The sequence below is a fragment of the Myotis yumanensis genome, unplaced genomic scaffold (assembly GCF_028538775.1).
Source record: "Myotis yumanensis isolate MYYU_CA2020_CCGP unplaced genomic scaffold, mMyoYum1.0.hap1 SCAF_15, whole genome shotgun sequence".
Classification (NCBI taxonomy): domain Eukaryota; kingdom Metazoa; phylum Chordata; class Mammalia; order Chiroptera; family Vespertilionidae; genus Myotis; species Myotis yumanensis.
In genome coordinates this window covers 21,705,118-21,730,021 of record NW_027223766.1, presented here as the reverse complement: position 1 = coordinate 21,730,021, position 24,904 = coordinate 21,705,118, and the positions used below count along the sequence as shown (strand labels likewise).

Below are 24,904 nucleotides of genomic sequence, written 5' to 3'. Positions count from 1 at the left end.
CCTACATACATGATGCAAGTACAAACTTGCTATTCAGACCAGCTAGCTCTTCCTTTCAGTGGATTTATGTTCCCAATTTATTGGAAGGTAATCTCTCTGCCCACAAATAAAGTATTTAATTTCCCCATGTGCCCCTAGTACAATAGTTTAGAAAAAGCAACCAGGTATGCAATGTATTCCAACACAAACAATTATCATTCCAAACTCGTTAGTTGAGTTTTCTTGTACTCTCATTGGAGTGCCCTTCAGTGTCTGCGCTCTCAGCATGTATGGGCTTGCACACTCACCTACAGCTGCTCACCAACAAGTGAGACAGGATTCGAGGTTCCCCTCCAGCAGCGCTGGCCCTGCTTACCCAGAAGGAAAGTGGGTGCCACCTTCTTTGGGCATGATGTCTGTCATTCATGCCACCTCTCTTATCACTAGATAAAGCCCTCCCCACTCACTAGGTCATGTGCTGTTTTATAGCCTTTATTTCTTTATCCCTTTAATATTTCATCCTTTGAAGACTACCAGATGGCTGTGATCTTACTCTTTAATGCCAATGAGGCATGTGAGGATATCTGAAAGGAGCAATGTGGAAGAACATGGTGACATGGACCCTCTGGAGGACAATGAGCAGAGTGGAGTGAGGGACAAGTAAAGCCAGTTTGACTTCACTATTAACGATTGAAACATTATTCCCACTCAGCCTTTTGAGCAGAGACAAAATTCCTTTCTTCTTTAACAATTACCATGGTGACTTTGCTCTTTTTAAAATGTGAATAAACTTCTTACCTAGCCCTGTGACATGATTCTAAGCCTTAAACATATGACTTCCTCCCTCTCTCTTTCTCTACATTCCCTCTCCCTCTCCTCCTTCTTCCTTTTCCTCTCCTTCTCTCTTTTCCTTTCCTCTCCCTTCCCCTTTCATCTTCACACACATAAAAATTATTAGTTGAATGGAATGAGCAGAGAGAAGTTGTCAGGAAGGTACCTGCTGAAAATTGAGAATCCATCATAAGTGGAATAAAGCTTGAATTCCTTCTATTCACAGGATTAAAACTGGTAACAAACACAAAAAGGGTATGACCAGGACTGATGAATATATGTTAGGTAGAGGTAACAGTAGATTTCATAGGTTGCTTTTATCCATTTTAGAAAAGATTAAATATAACTTTAATAGTTCTTTGTTATACAATCATTTAATTACTTTTTTGAGAAGAGATATCTCTAGGCATTATGTAAGGTAAAACCTTTCAAAAAATTCTTTTAAGGAAAGGAAGCAGGGTAGGGTGGAGGTAGAAGAAAGTATGGGGCATAAATGATGATGGAAAAAATAAACTTCGAAAAAACAAAAGAAAGCAGCAGAGTTCTCAAGATAGTATTATCCTAGAGCCTGATAGAGAAAGGTTAACATTTCAGATGACATCTGCAAAATCTCTTTCTAAATCTGCTTCCATACTCGTCTTAGGTTAACTTCACTTCACATTAATATCATGGGGGAAAGAAGGCAGACATTTTTAAAACTATCGTCATATTAACTGATGTGAGAAAATGTTTTTTGATCTAATTAAGTGTAAATAAGATTTATCTATACACTTTCCAGGCTGTGTTCATTAGCCCCCTAGTGAAATGCTCAAATTGTATGCTTGAAAATATAGATGCAAATGTACTGCCAAAGAAAATAAATAAACAAATTTGTTTGTCATCTAGTTCAAGTGAAAATAAATGCAAATACAAAGAGAAGAAAATCTTAAATATAAATATTAAGTTGTGTGTTTGTGCATGCACACACATGTGTACACACAAATATATATACAACTGGGGAAGCTAAAAAGGTAGGCAGTCATCCAAACACTGGAAAGATCCATAATCAAATGCTGGAATATGAGAGAGCATGAATTTATTGGGTGAAAGAGGAGAAATTTTTCCTAGCTAGAGGAGAAAGAAGATTAAGTTTGTAGTTAAACAAAGCCTTGAGAGGCAAGTGGAGATGTCTTCGTAAATGGAAAGTCCTTGAATGATCTTGATTAATTGCATTTTGATCAGACATAAAGATTTGTGCCTCCTAGGATATTTGCCATAAAATGGCACTACCAATGAATATCCAACATCTCATTAAATAGGTAAACTAAATTGTATCTAACTCAATAAAGACACATATTTCTGAAGATATTTCTTTCTTAGCCATTTATTCACTTGTTATTAATCATAATTATGAATTCAAAATCATGGAGATCTGATTTTAGGTGAAAATGCCAGAGCTTTAATTATTTGGATAGTGATCCTGATGTAAAATTCTGCAAAGACAAGATAGAAAATCAGAATTGAATTGAATGTCAATTATGCAGGCCAATTTCCATTTATGTACAAATATAAGATTAAATTCATACATTGCAGCTGAGTCCATTTTTCTCTTTAATGAAAAAGAAAGATAACTCTCAGGATGTGAAAACACAGGGATTGAAAATCCATAGTATGTTTTTTTTGTGAACACTAGCAAGAACTCAAGGTTTTTATATTACCACTAGAGGCCCAATGCACAAAGTTCGTGCAGGAGTAGGCCTTCGCAGCCCCAGCTACCTCAACCCTTGCAGCCCCGGCTTCATCCAGAAGTCATCCAGATGGTCGTCCCACTGTTTGGCAGTTCTGTCAATTTGCATATTACACTTTTATTATCATAGATTGTTTGTTTCATTTGTTTGCTTTTTTTTGTTTCTGCTTTGTTGTTATTTATTTATTTATTGTCATTTGTGACTCTTAGAATATCCAAAAAGGACAGAATAGCATACTATAAAATTTAAATTTGCTTCCCAGCCCCTAAACCAGGGTATACCAGTTCCCCTCCCCAAAGGCAATAGCTGACAGCAAATCTGTAGATAAACTCCCAGAAATATTATGTGCCTATAGTACCAGTTACCAGTTAGTAATTGAATTTAGCTACATATTATAAAACAAATAACAGTTATTTAGAAAATACAGACTTATTTTCCTCTCATCTGGGAGAGATTGGGAGGTAAGCACTGAAAGCTTGTAATGGTGACTCTGTGGTTGTCAGAGACTCAGGCTCTTTCTTTTTTCCTTTTTTATAATTCTTTTTTTTAATTTGTTATTGATTAAGTTATTACATATGTGTCCTCATCCCCACTTTACCCCCCATTCTCCCCACTCATGCCCTCACCCCCCTTTTGTCTGTGTCCATTGGTTAGGCCCTTATGCTTGCATATAAGTCCTTCGGTTGATCTCTCCCTCTTACCCTCACCCTCCCCTACCTTCCCTCTGAGGTTTGATGGTCTGATCGATGCTTCTCTGTCTCTGGATCTGTTTTTGTTCATCAGTTTATGTTGTTCATTATATTCCACAAATGAGTGAGATCATGTGATATTTATCTTTCTCTGACTGGCTTATTTCACTTAGCATAATGCTCTCCAGTTCCATCCATGCTGTTGCAAATGGTAAGAACTCCTTCTTTTTTTACCGCAGCATAGTAATTCCATTGTGTAGATGTACCACAGTTTTTTAATCCACTCATCTACTGATGGGCACTTAGGCTATTTCCAAATATTAGCTATGGTGAATTGTGCTGCTATGAACATAGGGGTGCATATATCCTTTCTAATTGGTGTTTCTAGTTTCTTGGGATATATTCCTAGAAGTGGGATCACTGGGTCAAATGGGAGTTGCATTTTTAGTTTTTTGAGGAAACTCCATACTATTCTCCACAGTGGCTGCATCAGTCTGCATTCCCACCAGCAGTGCACAAGGGTTCCTTTTTCTCCACATTCTCTCCAACACTTGTCGTCTGTTGATTTGTTGATGATAGCCATTCTGACAGGTGTGAGATGGTACCACATTGTCGTTTTGGTTTGCATCTCTCAGATGATTAGTGACTTTGAGCATGTTTTTATATGTCTTTTGGCCTTTCTTCTGCCTTCTTTAGAAAAGTATCTATCTAGGTCCGTTGCCCATTTTTTGATTGGGTTGTTTATCTTCCTTTTGTTAAGTTTCATGAGATCCCTGTAAATGTGGGAGATTAAACCCTTATCGGTGATAACATTGGCAAATATGTTCTCCCATGCAGTGGGCTTTCTTGTTGTGTTGTTGATGGTTTCCTTTGCTGTGCAAAAGCTTTGTATTTTGATGTAGTCCCATGTTTATTTTCTCTTTAGTTTCCATTGCCCTAGGAGCAGTATCAGTGAAGAAATTGCTTCGGCATATGTCTGAGATTTTGCTGCCGGTGGATTCCTCTCGTATTTTTATAGTTTCCCATATTATGTTTAAGTCCTTTATCCATTTGAGTTTATTTTTGTGTATGGTGTAAGTTGGTGGTCTAGTTTCATTTTTTTGCATGTATCTGTCCAATTTTCCCAACACCATTTATTGAAGAGGCTGTCTTGACTCCATTGTATGTTCATGCCTCCTTTGTCGAATATTAATTGAGCATAGTGGTTTGGGTCAATTTCTGGGTTCTCTATGAGACTCAGGCTCTTTTCATCTTTCTTCCTCATCAGTCTTGGGATGCAGTTTTCATTCTTAAAGTCACCTTGTGATCATAATATGGTGACTAGATTGAAATCTATCACATCAACATTCCAGCCAAGAAGAAGGAATGTAGGATAATGACCCTAATGTAAAATCCCAGCAGTCAGTTCCCTTTGAAGCACTTTCTTGAAAGCCCCACATCACATCTAATTGACTAGCCTTGTCTGAGCGGGTAAACATAGGGGTTCTGTTGGTAAAAAAAAATAAATAAATAAAAAATAAATAAAAATAAAGGAAGAATGGATACTGAATAAATAACTAGCAATCTATTACAATGTACAAGCCTGTATGTATGTGTATTCCTTTCCCCCACATTTTTTTTTAATTTTTTATTTTTTTTTTATTTTTTTTATTAAATTTTTATTGTTCAGATTACATTTGTTCCTCTTCCCCCCCCCCCCATAACTCCCCTCCTTCCAGTTCCCGCCCCACCCTCCGCCCTCACTCCCCACCCACTGTCCTCATCCATAGGTGCACGATTTTTGTCCAGTCTCTTCCCGAATCTCCCATTCCCCTTACCCCCCCAAGAATAGTCAGTCCATTCCCTTTCTATGTCCCTGATTCATTATAACCACCAGTTCATTCTGTACATCAGATTATTTATTCACTTGATTCTTAGATTCACTTGTTGATAGTTGCATGTTTGTTGTTCACAATTTGTATCTTTACCTTTTTCTTCTTCCTCTTCTTAAAGGATACCTTTCAGTATTTCGTATAATACTGGTTTAGTGGTGATGAACTCCTTTAGCTTTTCCTTGTCTGTGAAGCTCTTTATCTGACCTTCAGTTCTGAATGATAGCTTTGCTGGATAAAGTAATCTTGGTTGTAGGTTCTTGGTATTCAGCACTTTGAATATTTCTTGCCATTCCCTTCTGGCCTGCAAAGTTTCTGTTGAGAAATCAGCTGACAGTCGTATGGGTATTCCCTTGTAGGTAATTGAGTCTCTTTCTCTTGCTGCTTTTAAGATTCTCTCTTTGTCTTTTGCTCTTGGCATTTTAATTATGATGTGTCTTGGTGTGGTCCTCTTTGGATTCCTTTTGTTTGGGGTTCTCTGCGCTTCTTGGACCTGTAAGTCCATTTCTTTCACCAGGTGGGGGAAGTTTTCTGCCATTATTTCTTGAAATAGGTTTTCAATATCTTGCTGTCTTTCATCTTCTGGCACCCCTATTATTCTGATGTTGGTACGCTTGAAACTGTCCCAGAGGCTCCTTACACTATCTTCACACTTTCGGATTCTTTTTTCATTTTGCTTTTCCAGTTGGGTGTTTTTTGTCAAATCTTTGGTTTGATTCTTGTGCTCCTCTGGTCTGCTATTGGGTATAATATTCTTTATTTCAGTCCGTGTATGCTTACTTTCTAATTTCTTTATCGTAGCATCGAGGGTCTCATTAGTTTTCGTGAGGCTCTGCACAAGTTTATAGCAAGCCCTCAAAATTGCGATTCTTAGCTCCATATCCTCCATTTCTGTCATGTTTTTTTGTCTCCGCATCTTTTATGCTTTCTTGGTGCACCCCCTTGTGGTCTTTGTGCGCAGTCTTGTTCTAGCCACGCCTTAATTGTTGTAGTTAACACTAGAGGGATTTGACCACCAGGCCGACTGGCTGTTGGAATCAGCTGCGTGGAAAACTTCAGTCCTCTGGGGAGGCGCTAGTCCAGCCTTTGCCTGAGGCGATCGGCAAATGGCTCTGCGCAGGGCCTGGGCGGGGCGGGCTCAACAGGGCGGGGGGAGGGAACAGCTATGGCTGCTCTCAGTCCGTCTCCAGGGGCTCTGCCTCTCTGTCCCCACAACCGCTGCAAACCTCGGAGGGACCGTAGCCAGACAGTCCCGCTTCTCCCGTTTGAGTCTGGGTCCCTAGAGACTCGCCCGGATCTGTAGCCCAGAGTCTGAGACTCACTCCTGATTGAAAACGACAACCGCGCCCTCAGCCACCAGCCCCCTTTGCGCGGGCACCGCCGCACCACCGTACCTTTAAATTTTCCACACTGCGCCTCCTCTGGGCCTCGTAATGCTGTTGTTTTTCCTTCTAGTTGAAGAGTCTCTCCTCAGCCAGCCTTCCTGTGGTTCTGGGTGATGTCCGTTCAGTCTTTTAGTTGTATTTTTGAAGTGGTTGTTCGAGGCAGCAAACTCCGGTGTTTACCTATGCCGCCATCTTGGTTTCTCCTCTCCCCCACATTTTTAAACAAATGGTGGCATAGTCACATTCCTTTGACTCTATTCACTACGCTCATTAGATGGCATTAGGACCAAAGCCCAAGGATCAAACCTGAGGCTGATTCCTCTAAAAGATAGGTTCTGCCTGAGTCCAGATGCTAATAATCACAATTGCTACCTGAACTCCTTGCTGCTCAAAGACCAGCACCAGCCATGTCACTGGGAACTTGCTAGAAATGCAGAATCCCAGGCCCCACCTGAAATCTACTAAATCAGAATTTGCCCCTTAGCAAGATCACAGATAATGTGCATGAGCATTTGAGTTTGAGAAGCAGTGTGCCCTCAGCCCTTCTTAGATCCCAACTTAGTGATACCCAAGGCTGGCAGTATATTTGGAGCCCTCTCCCAACTAGCTGTTAGCTGTGTTTCCGTGTCTTAGGATGGATTTTATGAGACCCCTGGAGTGAAAACAGACCAGCATGAGCCTCAGGCTGTATAGTCACTAATCTATTCCTAATTGTGCCATCACTCAGCAATTCTGGGCCTTTGATCCTAATTTCTTGGGTTGTGTTTCTTCTTCCTTTCCCCACCGCCTCTCTCCTAAACTAGGAGAGTAGCTTCCCACTCCAGCTGTCTCTCTCCCTGGTTTCTATCCCACCTTAACTCTTGGGTCTGTCCTTACCTCTTCTTGATGGACCTCCCTTTTTAAATAGTCTTTAAAGCCAAGAGCTCTGAGAATGTGTCAGGATCCTAAAGCCTGGACCTGGTTTTCTTTGCTTTCTTGAGTCAGGACAACCTGACCAAAGCCAAACTTTAATACTCTCCTAAAGTTTGTTGTGGAGTCAGTCCTTCCTCCCCAGATCCCAGGCAGATCTTTCCCACCCCAAGTCTGTGCCAAGCCTGGATTGTCCCTGCTTGCTCTCTTTTACCCAAAGGGAAATCCACAAAATGCACACATTGTGCTATGCTGCTCATGTCAAAAAGTGACTTGTTGCTGAGTTCCACCATTGACCTAGAGTAGTGGTTCTCAACCTTCCTAACGCCGCGACCCTTTAATACAGTTCCTCATGTTGTGGTGACCCCCAATTTCATTGTTACAAATTGGACATAATTAAAACATAGTGATTAATCACAAAAACAATATGTAATTATATATGTGTTTTCCAATGGTCTTAGGCGACTCCTGTGAAAGGGTCATTCGACCCCCAAAGGGGTTGCGACCCACAGGTTGAGAACCACTGACCTAGAGTATTTCAGTCAGTCCACTGTTAACCATAGCAAGAATCTCTTGTAGGTGCTGGGGGCCTGGCTGAAATACAGAGTTAGAATAAGTGGCCTGAGGTGGATGGACCTATGTAAGAGCCTGGCGGAACCTAACACAGTCTAGTTGGAACATAGTCGATACTGTGTGAATTTGGATGGATTAAAAGGACATTAGATTTTACAAAAATGCAGGTTGTTAACCTTTAAAAGAGCAATCTCAGCAGAAAAGTAGGGCTAGAGGCCAATTTGCCATGAATTAAGGAAGAAATGAAAAGCAGAGGAAAGGAGGCAGCTGATAACAACATTCATTTCAGACATTTGTGAGTGGAAGGAAGAAACTGTGAGACATAACAGAATCAAGTGACATTTTTGTAAGATAAGGGAGAATTAAACATTTTTGAAGGCAGAGGGAAAAGAGTCTGTGAAAAAGAGATATTTAGAGACAAACTCAAAAGAGCACAAGAAAGATCTTTGAAAGTCAAGATAAGAAAAAAAAACATTAAAGAGAGAGATTATCTTTAAAAAGGAAAGACTCCTTATCCTCAGACACACTAAGAAAGAATAAGGGAATAAATGTAGAAAGAAAATATAATAAGGTATGCCTATGGATATATAATTGGTTCACAATAGTCTTACAGTCAACAAAGTAATAGGTAAGAATAAAGAATGTGTTGTGTTGGATTTGGGACTTTCATATAGTCAAAGATTTTTCTTTTAGGAAAAGCTTATGAAAACAACTTGTTAATGTATTCTCTTCATTTGATGAGATGGCAAGTGGTGAATAAATAAGATTGATTTGCTAAGATGGGTTTAGGAATATAATTGCTTTCAGGATTTGATACTATCCAGAAGAATCCCTGATGGTCATAAGCAAGAGATGAAGACAGAATTTGCCAAGTATCAGAAATGAAGTTAAAACAAAGGGTGAGGCCAAGAGTAAGCTTGAGAATGCAGATGAAGGCCAACGTTGAAACCAAAGAAGTTAAATTTAATTTGTTGTTTGTAGGACTTGAGTGTTATGTTTTGCTCTACTTTATCACCCAAGAGCAGGGACGAAGAAATGAGAAGCTTGAGTGATATGGGGTTGGGACTTAGTGTGGTCCATCCAGGAGCAAAAATGAATGGAAGCCTAGGACTGGATGTAGGACAGCATAAAGTGACTTGCTATGGTGCCTCAATCAGAGGGAAATCTCTAATATCACCAACATATTTGCCTTCTCAAATCGTTCCCAGTGAATATGGAGACAGTTTGAACTGTGTCAAAGTCATAGGTCTTTGTAAACTAAAGACTTATGGTTGAGTCCTAATACTACAACCAACTAGCTACGTAGTCAGAAATGAGTATTCTGATCCTTGGTTTCCTCATTCACAAAAGAGATAATAATACTCACTGATATACTCTAATGAGGTATGGACATAATCATAATATATAAGGAGATATAATATGTTTCAAAGTATCATATTATTACCATAAAAATAGAAGTGTAATATATGTTCATTATGATCTTTAAATTCTCTATAATGCATCAGAGTATATGCTCAACTCAGCTCCTGCCCTGTAGAAAAGTAGAAAATTATCAAACTTGGTAGGGAACAGGCACTTTCTGTGGCTGATTCTGAAGGAGATAGCCTTGGGAGACCTTGAATACCATTTTTAGATGCTATATCTTTAAAGCCCATTGAACACCATTTTCTCCCACTGAGTTCACATGGTGCCAAAGCTTCTTCCCACACGGTTTCCACCCTTGAGGGCAGAGTAGGGAGACCCAGCTCTACTTAACACTGAACCAACTCTAATGCCTTCCTCCTGCGTGGTCCAGACAGAAGAGCTATTTCGATCTGATAAATCAGAACTGAAACAGGAAACCAAGAGTCAGACCACTGTCAACTACTCTCATTTTAAACACATAAAATATAACTTATTTTTAATTAAAGTATAAGTTAGATCTTTAAGATGTCTAGAACTTTCATTGGTTCCTAATGTAAAATATTTTACCCCCCCAAAAAGAAATTAATTGAAATTAAAGTTTTTAAACTGCTTTCCATCAGCCTGACCCTCCTTAGCCAGCCCAAATATTTTTTTCTGAGTAAGGCTCCAACCCCAAAATTCCTTGGTGAGTCCCTTTTTGGAATTTCATTAGATGTGAACATTCTTTACGTTGATGGAGGTTGGTAACTGGGCCTGAGATGTCTACCCTGAAAGGACCAATTTGGGACAATCAAGGCTGCTGAGAGCAGGCTCTGGTACCACAGCTGCTTCTGGAAACACAGCTGCTTCTGTGAGAACCCGCAGCCAGTTTGCATAGACAGACATGCACTATAGTACATGGCTCTATTTGAGATATTTAGATTGTAACAGTTCTGTTGTGGCTGGTACAACCCTGCACTCATCTCCATCTTCCATGAGTCACACAACTGGCTTGCATCAATGGTAGAGAACCAAGATTGCTACTAGGGTGGTTCTTTAAGTTTCCTTCCTGGACCTGGGCAACTGTCCCATTTAAAAAAAAAATTCTATAAATTATAGAGCAGAAAACTTAGCATCATTCCTACACCACCCCAACATGGAATTGATTATTAAACACATTACATAAGGAATCTAAGTAACAAAGATGATAGGACCCCCTCAAGGTCAACATAGACTCTCTGAGAGTAAGTCATAGTGAATTAACCTCACTTCATTTTTGGTCATAATTTCTAGACTGTGCTTAGATCCAAATACATGGTGCACTTGAATTTCAATAAAGTCTTTAGCAATCAATTAAACTCCAATAATAATGAATTTGCCTGAACCCAGATAGGCACTAGTATTTGAAAGGAAATATCACAGCCATATAGTTCTGCATCATCCCAAAGCCATCATCAAAAAGAAACGCTCAGCTTGGGCAGCAAGAAAATGGGCATCATTAGTGAAAAACTCCTTCCTATTGATTGCAACACATTATTAGGAATAATGAGGGTTGTTGCCCATTGGATTGAAAAAGTATCCAATAAAAACAAAGATAAAGTCTAAAAATTCCAGATTATTAGATGCAAGCATTCTGGGGCTGTTTTATGCTTTTCACTCAAATTTGGTACTTCTCACGCTATTAAAATTTTAGGACATCACTTAAAAAGTATACAGTATGTGATGAGTAATGTGTGCGGTGGGTAGCACTTAATTCTATGCAAAGACTACTGTGAAAAATTACACTGTCTTCTTGGGGAATTATACTCTAAAGGAGTTTGTAATTGCTTTGCAAAGTAAATTCAGCTTTGGGTTGTAGAAGAACTACATATAGAATGGCAGTAAGGAGATGGTCATTATTACTAGGCTGTGGTTTACTAAAGGGGATGGCTTAACACCATGAGCTGAAGAGCCAGAGTGTCACTTTCTACCTAACTGATTTAGAGACAAGTAAATTAGACTTTGTGCTTCAATTTCTCATCCATAGAATAAAGTTAATAATAGAACTTAGCTCTAGAGGTATAATGACTAAATTTACTAATGGATGTACAGTGCCAGAAAACTATCCAGCAAAGCCCTGTGCTAAGCACTGAGTATACATGATCTCAGTAATCCTCACAATAATCAATAAAGTAATGGGATCATTATCTCCATTTTACAGATGTGGCTCAGAGAGGTAAAATACTTTGCCCAAGGTCACTTAGATAGTATTGGCAAAGCCAAAACTTGAACTGAAATCTTTCCAACCATGAAGCTGGACTTTTGACTACCATAACAATTAACTGTAAGGTAAGCTTTAGATCCCAGGAAAAAAAGCTGAAATCCATCCTGAGACCTGTGTACATCAGACCAATGCTAGCAGCAAGAGTGACCTCATGTTGATTCCCAAGTGTTAAATGGAACTCCTTGAATTCCTGCTGCTGAGCACATCGTTGATCCCTGGGGCTGAGGTGAAGTTATTCCAATAGAAGAGCAGAGGAACAGAAGCTCAGAATCAAGGAGCAGGCAGGACCATAGCACAGACAAAGTGGCAGTGCTCAGCATTTATTTGACTTTGACCTTGAGGGAGGGTGAGGTGGTCCACGACATGAGATCCTCCTACCTTCAACCCTGAGTGGGGGTGGGAGGTCTATGATCTGCTGCAGCAATGATGGGAAGTATGGGCATGTTTTAAGCTATGCATCTGGCTTCCCTCAAAAGTCCATTAGTTACAAAAGCTGGTACATCTCGCTACTATGGCCAGTTTCTCATACAGAATTTTCTGGGGTTTTCTCAGAATGGGGCCACAGCATCATCACTCTCATTCTGACTCCTGTTCAGGTCAGTGGTATTAGGCGAAATTGATTCCATTTGCTAATTCAACCAAATGGATCATAGCATCTGCCATACTTCACTAGGTGGGTCAAACGCATTCCTCAAACAACAAATTAAGAAACCTATGAAACCCCATTTAATTCAGGGAAGCAGACTTCTATATTGCAAAATGCATCCTCTCATATTCCACAGACACATATGAGCAGAGGAATGCCTCTCTTTCTCTTGGGTTCTCCTGAGATCTCCAAACTCTGTGTATCCACATACAGCTTCATCTGCAATAAGGGGCTGAACAGTCTACTGAGGTTACATGACTGTCACTGAATGGCAAGAGCAGGGCCCACAATAGTCAGGGCTCTACACATTGTCATTCATAAATGTCCCCTCAATAGCTTGATTATTGGCTGAGCCAGCTCCTCAGTGACAAGCAGATAGACAGTGGATATATATGTGGATTTGCATGTCCATGGGCAGTGCCTGGCTGCCTAAGCATGGGGCTTGGAGCATGACTGCTCTGCCATCCACTGCCTTCCAATGGGTTCTCTGGGACCTCAGTTCTAACACATACCATTTGGAGATGAACATCCCACTGTTGCATTATATGGCCCAGTGGCAAGTTGGATTTGAGGAGATATTGACAGAAATGTCTCTCCTGAGACACTGAGTGTGCCCAACATGGAAGGGTCACAAAAAGAGTCCATCTGCTATTATATGCAGAGAGCAGATTCCAAAGTGAATCATAAACACAAGAGATGTGAGCTGCCAGGGAGTGAAGTCGACAGCTCAAGATGGGAACAAGGAAGTCTGAGGCCAGTGGGAATGGACATAGGCAGAGGGCTGCTGGGCCCACCCAGCTTTCACTCCAGTTTCCTGGGCCAGACTCCATTTAAAGGGTCAGGTATGGAGGAGGAAGAGCTCTATGTAACCTGGCTTATTTACACGTCCTCATAAACACAAAGACATGTGTGTTCACCCAAGACCTTACCCATCACATCCTGAGACTATCATAAAAACAATTCGTTATTCGCAAACTACATTTTGGTAAACCTCACACATTTACAGATTCTGTTTTCTTTTACTTAGGATTGTAAAGTAGGTAAAAGCTAAATGAAATTTTTCTTGAGACAAATATGATACTTCAAATTACCTCATAACACTCAGGTTCTATGACCTTACCTAACTATTCACATGACACCATTGAAGTATTATGGAATTTGGCAGTGGACACTGAGAAAAGTCACAGATGAAATGATCTACTTAAAGAAGCACTTTTATTTTTTTTATTTTTGAACAATGCTGTTATTCCTCAACACTTTGCCACCAGAAATGCATTATCTGAGAGCAACCTTCTTTGTGAGTCAGAGTAACATTTGTGTCCCCTGTGGTATTGCTGAGATGGCTTGTGCAGAGTGTCTGCATCACAAATGAATATCATTAAAAAGCTTATCTTCCTTGGTAAAAGCCAGCAAACCATTCTTTTTCCATTTTGACTGTCTACACAGTGCTTTCCTTACACGTAAGGGCAATAAATCCCCAAAGCCTGACTAAATGGGATGGTGTTGTACATTTTTATGGTCATCGTGGAGAAAACAACTTATTTCCATATTCATTGATTAATTTGGAGCTTAGAATGCCAGTGGGACTCAATAAGAGATTGATCCAAATGTCTTCAAATAATTTCAGGCTTCACTTGGCATAGGACACTTTCACAAACAGACATAACTCTAATTCTGGAATTCCTGAAGGAGAAGTATGAGCTGCTTGATTAAAAACAAATAGGTTAAGGCTTACTAGGATTCACACTGTTCCCAGGGTGATCCAAATAACTAAAAAGCCAATTCCTCTTAGGATGTCTTCCCCAGAGTGTCCTAAGATCCTAGACTTCTGTTTTGCTGAGCAAGAAAGAGAAAACAGATGGGCATGGGTGACAGTTGCGTGAAAAGGCCCTCCTGAGAGCCACAGAGAAAGAAATGTGTCCACACAGCCCTGTGAGATGAGACTGTCCACCTGCTGCTTGTTCTTTAGTCTCAGAGTTTTCTGTAACTTCCAAGAAAGATTCCAATCCAAAATTTAGTGTGAGCCATTGCACAAAGCTGAACCCCATCCCTTCTGGAAGAAAGAGTCAGAAGATTCTCAAATTACTAACCAGGTGTTATGTGTCTGGACCTTTTGTTGTCTGTCGTCCTGACATGACAAGAGGGCATGCTAAATGCAAGCTTGCTGTGAGAGTGAGACTACAATTCTTTATGAAAACCACTGTATCACTTCAATAAAGTAGCTGCAAAGTCTTACTCCATCGCATTATTTCTCTTCTCCCCAGTGAAGAAAGCAATGTGTGTGTTCGGGTATACATATAGCTATTTTTAAAGCACTTCAAATGTTTGGGTTCATGTAAACCCAACCAATAATTAATGCATAAGTGAAAATACCCTAACATTTCTTTGTTTCTACATGTTTATATTTCCTCCATCTGTCTAAGATGGTGTAATCATTGGCTTGTTCTCATGTTTATTGCATGACCCAAACAGTATAAAGCAAAGCAGAAAAATTGATCATGCTTATCACATTACAACAGTGGCTACTGCTGCACATGAGCAGAGCTGGCTTTTATTTTAACTGAGTGACACAGTGACCCGTGTAGGAATTTCAGAGTTGCTAACATACTAAAATTCTGAAATTCATCTACTTTTTCCAGCTGTACTGGTTTCCTTCCTATACTTTACTTTGAAATACATTGCTTCTCATCATTTATTCATTCAAAAACATTTAATGAGTGCCTTCTTTGTACCAGGCAAAGTGCTGAGTGTCAGAAATGCAAAGTTGAGTTGAGGAAAAATTCTTACTGTGAAAGAGTGTCGTGGTGGAGACATAGGTCCAAACAAATGGGTATAATCATGTGGAATGTACCTTAATACGGGAATATGAGGCTGTGCCAAAGTCTGGAAGGAGCAGATCCTCATCTTGAACCAGAGCAGGCCCCTTGAGTGTGGCTCTTCCACAAAATACCACGTATGGGCGCTCATGTACAGTGCGATTGAAACTTTGTGGCCCATGCGCAGAGGTCAGTATTTTGTGTAAGAGCCACACTCAAAGGGCCAAAGAGCCACATGTGGCTCGCGAGCCGCAGTTTGCCGACCACTGGTTAGGGGGTCTTGGGCAAGCAAAGAAAAGGGGGTGCTCAAGGAACTGGAGCACAGGGTCATGGCAGAAAATGAGGGAGGAAAAGCCTTAAAAGCCAGATTGAGGCACGACTATTGAGGGCTTGAAAGTAGATCAAAAGTTCCTATGTGCTTAGACAGACAAAATAATCTTTGTTCTCCATTACCCCAAATCATGAATCATGGTTTAAGGAAGAACAAACAGTTTGTAGTAATGCCCACCTTAAAACAAAAGCAAGAACAAACAATAACCTCATTGACCTCTCGTCTCTCTCCAGCTGCTATCCTTTCCAGCAAATCTCCTTGAAAGAATTGCAGAAATCCTATTTTCTCTTGAACCCACTTTGATCAGATTTTGGCTCCAGCCTCCACCAAAACAACTCCCATCTAGGCCACCCATGTCCATGTCCTCCATGTTACCCGATCCAGTGGTGCATGCTTAGTGCTCACTATCCTTGAGCTATCAGAGGCCTTGGACACAGCTGATTGCTCTCACATTCTTGTACCCTATACCTCTCTGGTCAGTCCTTTTCCATTTCTTTTGCTGGTTTCTTGACTTCTCTCCAACTCCTAATGTCATGATGTTTCAGAACTTCATCCTGAGTCCCTTCTCTGACTTAATTTACTTCCTTAGTGATCTAATCCAGTCATATGACTTTAAATACCACCTATAGATACACTAATCGCTTATACATTGATAATTGCTCTTTACTTGAGCAACTTTGGGAGGTTGTGTTTCTAGCAAACAACCTTTAGGGATGGGGTAACTTCTGCCCCCCCACCCATCCTGCCCCTGGCAAAGAGTGGGCTTGCTTTTCTTGCTGTAAAGGTTACTCAGTGTTCTCTCCTGAAACACAACCCACTGTGTGTGCAAGGGTCTGTCATGTGCTGGCCACTGTGCTGTGATAGTCTTTTGTCTCTAAGCCTGAAAGTAACAAGCTAATTTCTTAGCGTATAAAGGTGAAATCCCGAATCATGCCCAGTTCTTGACATTAGGTAGCTATGTTTCCTTTTATAAGAAATTTAGCACCTTAACCCAAATAAATTACCCACAGAAGCTTTCTGTTCACAAATGTTCAACCTAATGATTTTCACAGGAATAAAGTTCTCCACAGAACGAAGTGTGTCTGCCTCTGCCTGCCTCCTATAGGCAGCTTTGGGCAAGACAGTTTATAGAGTCATTTTGAATTTGAGGAAAAATAACTAAAAGCATTTTGGAATCTGTGTGTCGAATAAAGAAACTTCTGTCGTTCCTTATGGGTTCTCTTAAGCTTTAGGGTTTAAATGTTGGTGTGAATGCTGAGAAATTTAGGAAAGTAGTTGTTTTTGTTCCTTTAGGCTTCCCTCAAACTCGGCAATTCTCTCACCCTAAGGCTAGACCTGAATGAGCTTTCCTCATCATCTGTTCACCTAGAAGTTACCCCTTAAGACGCTTTTAAAGATGACTCATGTCTTTGATTCATTCTTACTAAAGCTTACAATTAGTATGACACACAGCCAATAGTCTGCGTCCTTGTAACTACAAGTGTAAAACCTGAGCCTGCCAGGCCTTATAGGAGGTCCGCAGGCCAAGCAAATCAATCTCGTATACAAATCCTATTTGCAAAATCTAATCAATCCCTATACAAAAAGTGGTGTCAGAATCTACTCTTATGTCATTTGCATCCATTTAATATATCAAAAAAAGATAGAATATATGCAGTCAGAAATTATAATGCAGAGAAAAACTAAATGTTATAACTGTAGAGATAGATGGTTGTAATGGAGGAGAAAAACACTATCTTTAAAATAAATGACTTTCAAAACTTTATTAAAAGCAGAAATAATCAAGATTATTATCCTGTTGGTATTTATTATTTTGTGTGCCCTTGCTCTTAGCAAGAGTGCATTATATTACATTTCTTGGAAATAAGCAGAAAGCCACAGGGACTATTTCAATTCATATTATAGGAAGCCAAGAACACAACACAACAGTCAGCCAACTACAAATTGGTGATTAACATGATGTCTAGACAGGTTCTCATGAGAATAACATTATTAATTAAACAGAACTTTGGTTAATCTTGATAGCCAAAGTAATTTGGGGGATAAATACTTTATTAGTGTACCCGTCGATAGATCAAATGTAAAAGGATATTTTTAATTAATTTGTGTGTTATACTATTGAGATTATGGCTGGCAAATTTTGTTGGAGGGCCCAGAGAGTGATCTAATATTTCTACAATGGCATGTCTTTCTCTTATGTTTCCAGCTAATGGTGTCATCTATTTCAATAATCTAGCCCAAATTCCTTTCTTGTCATCTATCAAGATATTATTAAAGCCCATTAGTGAACTTTTGAGTCTGATAAATTTTCTGTTACTATGCATTGCTCTGTTCTTTTAAAACTGGGTGTTCTCACATTTCATTAGCAAAAATATATATATATTCACAAAATAAGGAAGGATAATGTGCTTCCATTGTTATTAAAAACTTGACCTTACCTTCTGTCAGTCAAAAGAATTATTTGGAATGGAAGAAATAAATATATTAACCAATTATTTAATACATAGATGATGAGTCTTTTCAGAAAACACAGTAACTCAATATTTTTAGAATAATCCATGGCCCTAAAACTACAGGGAAAAATAAGTAACATAAGTAAACATATTTATAAAAATGTATTTTTAATGAGTTTGTCCTTCTTTGCCTTTTAAAAGTACTTCTTTGATCAGCATCTTATGCAGCCCTTCTAGCATGCTCAATGTCTTGTCCTAACCCCACCACTGCACTTACTCAAATGATGAAATCAGGACTTGCATTTTTTTTTAAGTTAGCCAACTGGTCAACCCTTTTCTTTTTAGCCTGGAAGGGAACTTCCATTGAGATTACTAAGAAGTCTTCTAAAAAAATAAAAATTTATTTTATATTATAAAGATTTCTTAAAGGGTTCTTAGATTTGTATCCTTCAGTGTATAAACATGTAACAAAGTAATTCATGATACAGCCATTAGCAGTTAATATTTTCCAGGCCTCTTATGAAGCTAGAAGGCAAACCAAAGATTGGTGGGGCAGATTTTGTTTTCGGTCAAAATTTCTTTATCAGGATGGAATTTTTTCAACCCCATCAAATCAACTCTACATATTGACATGTGAAAACAGAGTTTCAGCATTAAGTTCACTGAGTTTGCTCTCAAGGGGCCTTCTCATCAATCCTCTGGCCTTTCTTCCAGTAAATGCCAATGAACCAACCAGTAAATGCTGATGGGCCAAGCATGCCAAATAGAATGAGCTAATGTTAGAAGACACGAAATACATCCCCTGTCAAAGAGGCTAATAATATGCTAATATATACTTTAGACATCATTGTCATCTCAAATGATATCAATGAAGATAAAATAATTTTTCTTACTTTAAATCAACGTAAAGGTGCAGGTAGAAGTGCTATATTTTTTCTAAAGAAGTATATACTCTATTAGGAAAGTAGAAAAAATAATGTTCATTATAGTACTGAGCTATCATGAAGGACTTGGCTTTCTACTAGAAAGGTCCTGTAGCACTCAATCAAAATATTTGATTTACCTTTACCTACCTCCCACCAATAGAAATGAAAAAGATAATGACTTGTGAAATTTCACTTACCTGAGTTGGCTGTGGGAAAACAATTATTGGAATAAAAAAGCTATGGAGCAACTGTGGGCTAACTATTCAATAAGCAACTTCCAAGGTAAAATACACAATGCAGCATCTAAATGTCAGTCTGTAACCAAAGTAACAAAAGTAGTTAAAAAAAATTTTTATTATAATATGATTCAATCCATTTTGCTACCAATCTTCTCTTTGCAAAGCAAATGGAAGAGATCCAAAATATCAGTCATCTCAATCACACTGGATAGGAAGAGACACTTGATCTGTTTGATTGTCACTAGTCTTGCTCTTAGGGTTCAAATGATGTCTGATTTGTCTATATTTGTGTCACTAGAACTCATGTTACCTTAACTCCTTGAACTGTTTTCCAAGCAAAGAGTCATACCCAAAGCAAGTTCTCCAAAGGAGGCCATACACATGCAAAAAGATGTTGCCAGATTTTCCAGAAAGATTGCAGCCAGGCTGACTTGGTTTTAGTCCAAAAAGACCAATTTTAGACCTCTGATCTCCATAACTACAGGGTATAGGGTAATAAATTTGTGTTGATTTTAACCCACATGTTTGTGGTAATTTGAACAGCACCAATAGAGAAGTTCTTGAGTTACACACACACACACATACAAACACACCTACCTAAAAGAGAGCCCGCCAAAAAATAGAAAGTTACACTCATTGGCAGATGTCTTCCAATAGATGATTTACTAAAAAATACCCCACAATTATGAAGTCATCACTATCACTTGCTGACATAAAGAAAAGCTTAGTATATACAACCCATAAGATCTCACACAAATAATGAAAACAACAGCAAGTTAATATGTGGGTAAAGGACTTCTACAAATAATTTGGAAAAGAAAAAAATATATAAATGGCTAATAAAATATGAAAATGTTTCAGATGAATAAAACTATTGTAAATTAAATAAATGAAGAGATATAATTTGTATATTATATTGGCTATATTTTCATGGTGTGGCAAAGCAAGCATTATCATTCACTGCTATAGTAGGATAAAATGTGTTATTTATGGCATTTCTTGGAATCAGATAATCCAAAATACAGAAAAAGTATTAATATTCATCATAATAGTATTTATAATGAAAACAGTGTTCAATAATAGGAGGTTACTTAAATATATTATCATATATAAATTATGCTAATATATGTAGTTAGTAATAATTAAGCTTATGAAAAATATTGATGTGGGTCATAAGACTATAACCATGGCATATAGCAACTATGAGAAAAATAATTGGAAGAAAATCCATTCTGAAGTTTTTAGTAATAGGATTGTAGGCCATTTCTTTCTTCTGCATGCAACTGGTTTATTGAATGAGCTGGACTTGGTAGAATACAATTAAAATGCATTTTATTCTTTCTCCCACTGCCCCTTCAAGTACAGTTTCTGGCCATCGGTCTATCTCACCCTTTGTATGACATTTCAGGGCAGAACTTATAGCTCTTTTGGTCCCCTGTAGATATTAAAAGGCCCAGCCCATAATAGAAAAAAGACAAGAAATAAAAATGTTGCAGAGACCCTAGCTGGTTTGGCTCAGTGAATAGAACATCGTCCTGTAAACTGAAGGAACCCGGGTTCAATTCCGGTCAAGGGCACATACCTTGGTTGCATGCTTGATTCCCAGCCCTGGTTAGGATGCCTACGGAGGCAACAAATCAATATATCTCTCTCACCCTCTCCCTTCCACTCTCTCTAAAAATCAATGGAAAAATATCCTCGAATAAGGATTAACAACAACAGCAAAAAATGTTGCAAAGGATTTGGAGAAAAGGGAACATTCATACACTGTTGGTGGGAGTTTAAATTGGTACAGACACTATGGAAAACAATATGGAGATTTCTCCAAAAAGTAAAAATATAACTATCATATGATCCAGCTATTTCACTCTGGGTATTTATCCAAAGAATATGATAACACTAATTTGATAGCATTAATATGATAACACTAATCCCCATATTCATTGTAGGATTATTTACAATATCCAAGATATGGAAACAACCTGTGTCCATTGATGAATGAATGGATAAAGAAGCTGTGATGGATGGATGGATAGATAGATACATAGATAGATAGATAGATAGATAGATAGATAGATAGATAGATAGATGATAGATGTAATACTACTCAGTCACAAAAAAGAATGAAATCTTGCCATTGCAGCAATATGGATGGACAGTGAGGGTATTATGTATGCTAAGTGAAATAAGTCAGATGGAAAAAGACAAATATCATATGATTTCTTTATTCATACATGGAATCTAAAAAAATAAAACAAAACAAAAAATTCTTAGATACAGAGGACAAATTGGTGGTTACCAGAGGGAGGGACTTTGCAGGAGGGTGAAATGGGTAAAGCGGTCAATTATATAGTGTTGGATGGTGACTGGACTTTTGCTGATGATCATTTGTAGAGTATACAGATGTCTAATGATAATATTCTACACATAAAACTTATATCATATTGTACACCAATTTTATCTCAATTTTTTTAAAAATAAAAGTTCAGCCCCAGCCAGTGCAAACTCTCCTCTACTTAAACTCTCCTCCTCAGCCTGGGTCTGAATTCAACTTGCATATCAGCAGTGAGGAAGGGACTTCTCACTGTTTTTCCCTCTTCTCACTCCACTTCTCTCTGTTGGGTTATTCTAGAGATGCAGTGAAAGGAGGACTCATGGAGAAGAGATAAGGAACAGGTCTTACATGGCTGGTTCCATTGTAATCCAGCAGGAGGTGCTCCCTGGGTGGAACAGATTCCAACTGCAGCTCTTCCTTTTGTATGTGCTTTTGTGGGTTCTTCAGAAACCCACCCCAGCCATTCTTTGGCATCCTCACCTGGTTCTCTGGATGATCGGCCTCTCTAGCCGGCCACTTGACATTCTTACACATCTTCTATATACTAAGTAGCAGCATCATTCTTCTGAGGCCACCTCCACAGCCAGCTCTCTCCAAAAGGCTTTACCTGCCAGGCTAAGGGCACCCATACACCTGACAGGCCATGCCTCTCAGCCCTGTGTCTGCACACACTGTCACCAAAAGCACACTTAGCCACAGCCCTTTAAATTTTGACTTCTTCAAATGTGGATTAAGTGCCAAGCACCTGTGTTCCCCAAATTACAAGAACCTTGTCAGGCTCCCCATGTTTCTGTTTCTCTGAAATACCCCCTCACTTGGTTTGGATGAGAAAAGGCACCCTTTGCGATGAGAGGAACTTTCAGTACTCTGGCAAGTCTCTCTATATAAGTTCTCACTCTAACCTTTCGCCCTCTGAGAGACTTCTTTGCCTTTGTCTAGACAGTCTAAGCTGGTTATGAGTTCAAAGTCCTCATCTACCTGGGCAGTCACAAACACCAGTTACATTATTCTTTGCATTCAGCCTTTGACACTGGGGCTATCAGAAAAGTTTCCTTCCCAATGTGTTTTATAAAGAAAAGGAGGGACAGACTTTAACAAGGGAGAGAAAGGCAAGAAGACAGACTCTAATACTTTTTCATCAAAGTATTTATTGAAGTAATTTCAGACTAAACTAGATTCGATGAAAATTTTGTCTTCTAAGAATTTCAGTGTCACTGGCTCCATAGGATAAAAATTGTCTTCTCAATATAAGTAGAAAAAAATGTAGAAAGCCAGAAAGCACCTGCATTTACTCTTTTCACTACTAGTATCCAAAGTATAAATGATCTTATCTATTTTATTTTACTACTAATGCCTGAAAGTTAATGCATTTCATTATGATATAATTAACAAAACATGGCATTTAAATAGAATTTACATTTTCTGAGCATTTTAAATGGTTCAGTAGATGATTGGTGTTTAATTGATAATTAATGTATTTTGATTTCTTTTTTGTTATTAAACATTAAAATAGTTGTAGTAATAATTAATGAGTGCAGCTACAGATTGCTCTATAAATAGTCAAAACTTTAAAATATATGTTCTGAATAACCTGTGGTGATCTTAAAATGTAAGACCTATAAATCTCAAATCAAAATCTAAGTGAAATACCTAGAAATTGGTTTTTTCCCATTCTTGTATATTTTTTTAGAAAGCTATTAAAGCTGAGTAGAAATGAAAAGCCTCCTTAAAATCACAGCTATTATGCAAAACCAAGATTTTTTCCTATTACAGATTTATAGACGTTACTGCCATATATTCTTTCTCTATTGGATTATATAGGCTCTGTAATTATGGACATCTGGATTAGATTCTTAAAGTATTTTCTTTTCTCTCCTTTGCAGTTGGTTGGTTTTGTGTATGCCTGTTATGTGATCAGTATTTTCATGGAAGAAGAGGATACCTGTAAGTATTGTTACATCTCCCTGTGGGTTGATTTTGGATGAGATATAGCTCCCAAAACTAATCATTACAGGGCTCTGAAATCATTCCCATTTGGAAATGAAAATGACTGAACTCACCATCGTAAAGTTACAATCAAGCATTTATAAGCCAAACTGCACTCAAATCAGATGGCACTGAGTATTGAAACTCTCAACCCAAATTGTATGGGAAGCTTCCCAGAGACACAGAAGCCTACAGATTGCTGTCACAACATGTCTTAGTAACTTTTCATCAGAGACCTAAACAGTATGCTGAGTAGAAAATTCGGGGTTGCTTTATCCATCACCCCTGTAAGGATGCTGGCTGCAGAATTTTGAAATCTGACTAATAGCAATGACATCAATACAACAATACCCATTATAGCAAGCTCTACATGTGTATAAGCTATATAAAATTCTCTGAGAAAACTAAAAATGACAATCTTCTAGGCAAAATGTAAAGAACAGAGAGATGCTGAAAAAGCTAAGCAATCACATTTTAGCAGGAACACACACACACACACACACACACACACACACATAATACCTATACAACCTGAAAAGTTATATAGGTAGAGATTTTGCAACATAGGTCAACCACTGGCATTTCTTAAACACCTACCTGCTAGTGTATAAGGCACTTCTTGGCACAACTCTGTCATGGGCTCACGTAATACCAAAGGAAATTTTAATTTATTTAAAACTAATAATTATTACACCCAACCATAGCAGAGATTTGGTTATATCATTGCAGTTACTGTCTGAGTTGTAAAGTTGACTCTAACAAAATGAGGGTAAGTTTCTAGCTAGCCTTGTAACTTTCTAGAACACAACTCCAAAGGGGTCTGATGAATGCTCCCCACCAATCAGAGGTAGTACATGATACATAAACTGGAAACCAGTTGGCAATAAGTTCCCACCTCAATTTATTTGACCAAATGGGATAAATATTAGACCCTGGGAAGAAACTCATCAGGCAGTGAAGACATGTAAACAGACTGCATCTTATCTGTTACGCTTGCCTTGGGTATTTTTTTTTTTTTTATGCTAGATGAGCCAGCAAGTTTCTGACATTTCAAAAGTGCAGCTGTAATGACAACACTTCCCACTATGAGGTTGAACGTCAAAAAGTCGATCCTTGAGAGTTCCATTAGTAGTTAATTCTACAACCTGACAATGTTAATGTATAAAAAGTTAGCAGCCTGCCTCCTACTCACAGCCAAAACACAACTGGTTGAGTATGAACAGTTTTACCTGGAAGAGGGATCAAAAGAAAATGATTAGAATTGGGGATGAATAAATACTTCAGAAATTGAAACACTGAATGATAAATCTCAATTAAATTCGGTATGATACTTTTGAGTAGGTATTGAAAGAATCCTCTTTCTTTTTTTCTCACTGAATTGGTTGGAGGCTCTCAAACGATGCGAATGCTCTGTCCTGCCTTACTGAGTGTGAAAAGGCAGAATAATCAATAGTCTTTATTATCTAGTAGAATAAATATAGAAAGGACTTTTCTTTGAGGCCTGTGATTTTTAAGTAAACCTGGAAAATGCAAAATGACATGCATAATAAAAGGTCCATCTA

General features: G+C 38.5%; 1 protein-coding gene across 3 annotated transcripts in view; it reads left to right on the top strand.

The window, feature by feature from the left end:
- Nucleotides 1-24,904, top strand: part of NKAIN3 (sodium/potassium transporting ATPase interacting 3) — a 429,459-nt gene that overhangs the window by 369,394 nt on the left and 35,161 nt on the right. For all 3 annotated transcript variants that reach the window (XM_070392076.1, XM_070392077.1, XM_070392075.1), the window contains exon 5: nt 23,240-23,300. In XM_070392076.1, coding sequence (XP_070248177.1) covers nt 23,240-23,300 — 61 coding nt within the window. The remainder of the gene's footprint in view (nt 1-23,239; nt 23,301-24,904) is intronic.